The sequence below is a fragment of the Eimeria mitis genome, genomic scaffold, assembly GCF_000499745.2.
Source record: "Eimeria mitis Houghton genomic scaffold, Emh_scaff6739, whole genome shotgun sequence".
Taxonomy (NCBI): Eukaryota; Apicomplexa; class Conoidasida; order Eucoccidiorida; family Eimeriidae; genus Eimeria; species Eimeria mitis.
Window position 1 is genome coordinate 1 of NW_024015826.1, and position 1,915 is coordinate 1,915.

Below are 1,915 nucleotides of genomic sequence, written 5' to 3' on the forward strand. Positions count from 1 at the left end.
TATATATATATATATATATATATATATATATATATATATATATATATATATATATATATGTATATGTTTATGTATTCATTTGTATGAACATACTTAGTCTATATATTAGCGCCTTATGTATAGACGTATACGTATATAAAGAAAAACAATTTTATGTTTACTTATAGGCATATACGCATGCATGCATGCATCTCTGCTAGCTCCTGAGAAACAAAGCCCCAAAACTCACAGCTCCAGCCCCAAAAGTGTCGTCAGTTGCCCCCTCAGTGTCTCCTATGCCCCCTGGGGGCCCCCCAGCCCTGGGGGCCCCCCACTGCGGGGGCCCCCCAGCCCTGGGGGCCCCCCACTGCGGGGGCCCCTAGGGTGGGGGGGGGGCCCCCTGTGGCGTTGGGGGCCCGGTATGATTCGCCTTTTTAATAGAGTGTCTGTCGTAAGAGAGAAAGCCAGCAGCAAGCAGCAGCAAGCAGCAACACACGAACAAGTTCTCTATACTCACGGTGTCTGTACACCTGGGGCCCCAACACACCGGGGGCCCCCCCGATAGGGGCCCCCTGCCGAGGGTACAAACGCTTGCTAATGTGTACCCCTTTCTGTGCCTGTGTTTTGAACGAAGCGAGCAGCTAGAACTGCTGCAGCAGCAGCAAGTCTGGGGTGTACATGCACCTCCACTATGAGAGGGACTCTATCCCCTGCAGCAGCTGCAGCGTTTGGGGCCCCCTGTGTTGTCTCTGTACCCCCCAAGCCTATATAAATGCCAGAGGGGGCCCCCCATCCCGTCAGCTCAGAGGGGCCCCCCTTGCTGGGGGGCCCCTCGGGGGGCCCCTGCTCTCGGCGCCGCAGCAGGCGGCTCTCGTCTTCGGTTGTGTTGCTGCAGCTGCAGTGTGTTTAGGGTTTTAAATGATTATAATTAATTAAATTTGTTAAAATAAATTAAAAAGAAAGATGCCAGTGGGGTGTGGAGGACATAAGTGCCTCAGAAACGACTGCTGCAGCAGCAGCAGCAGGAGGCGCAGCAGCAGAAGCAGCAGCAGCACCTGCTGCTGCAGTGGTTAGGGGCTGTGCAGCGTCTTCTCCTTTTGCTGTTATACTCCACCAACTCTTTTTTTTCTGTTTTATATTTATTGCTCTCAGCCGCAGGCTGAATTTGATAGCATCGCGGTAGCAGCAGCACGTGCGCCTGCAGCAGCGGCACAGGCAGCAGCAGCAGCAGCAGCAGCAGCAGCAGCAGCAGCAAGCGCAGCAGCAAATGGATGAACTCTTTATATTTTGACTTTTATATTCTACTGGCACTTCAAGGTCCTCTAGGGGGCCCCCCTTGACTAAAGATCTGACGAGGGCCCCCACTGCATTTGGGGGGCCCCACTGTACCCTCCGGGACAGCCGACGCAGTAGCAATAGCTGCAGCAGCAGCAGCAGCAGCAGCAGCAGCAATAGCTGCAGCAGCACTTGCTCCTGCTTCTCTTGCTGCTGCAGGTAAGCAGCAAGACTGCGCTCTACACCGCTGCTCAACGTCGCCCGCTGCAGCAGCAGCTGCACCCGCGGTCGCAGCAACTGCAGCAGCAACTGCAGCAGCAACTGCAGCAGCAACTGCAGCAGCAACTGCAGCAGCAACTGCAGCAGCAACTGCAGCAGCAATTTCAGCAGCAACTGCAGCAGCAGCAGCAACTGTAGCCATATATTCCGTAGCAGCAAGTGCAGCACCTGCTGCAGCAGCAACAAGTGCACTGTCCAGTGCAGCAGCAGCAGCAAAGGCAGCAGTAGCAGCAGCTGCAACAGCAGCAGTAGCAGCAGCAGCAGTAGCAGCAGCAGCAGTAGCTGCAGCAACACAGCAGCAAAACAGTAGAGGCAGTGCTATACTATCTTCTCAGGCCCCCAAGGGTCTCTTGACGGTTCGTCTGCCTCCCCTCGGGGTTTA

General features: G+C 54.3%; 1 protein-coding gene across 1 annotated transcript; it reads left to right on the top strand.

Annotated features, from left to right (window-relative positions):
- Nucleotides 1-942: 942 nt before the first annotated feature.
- EMH_0088850 (uncharacterized protein) lies at nt 943-1,671 on the top strand (the record flags this gene model as incomplete). The annotated part of the gene is made up of 2 exons (XM_038022954.1): nt 943-948; nt 1,474-1,671. The coding sequence occupies 2 exons, from the start codon at nt 943-945 to the stop codon at nt 1,669-1,671; spliced, it is 204 nt and encodes a 67-aa protein (XP_037878808.1).
- Nucleotides 1,672-1,915: the final 244 nt, after the last annotated feature.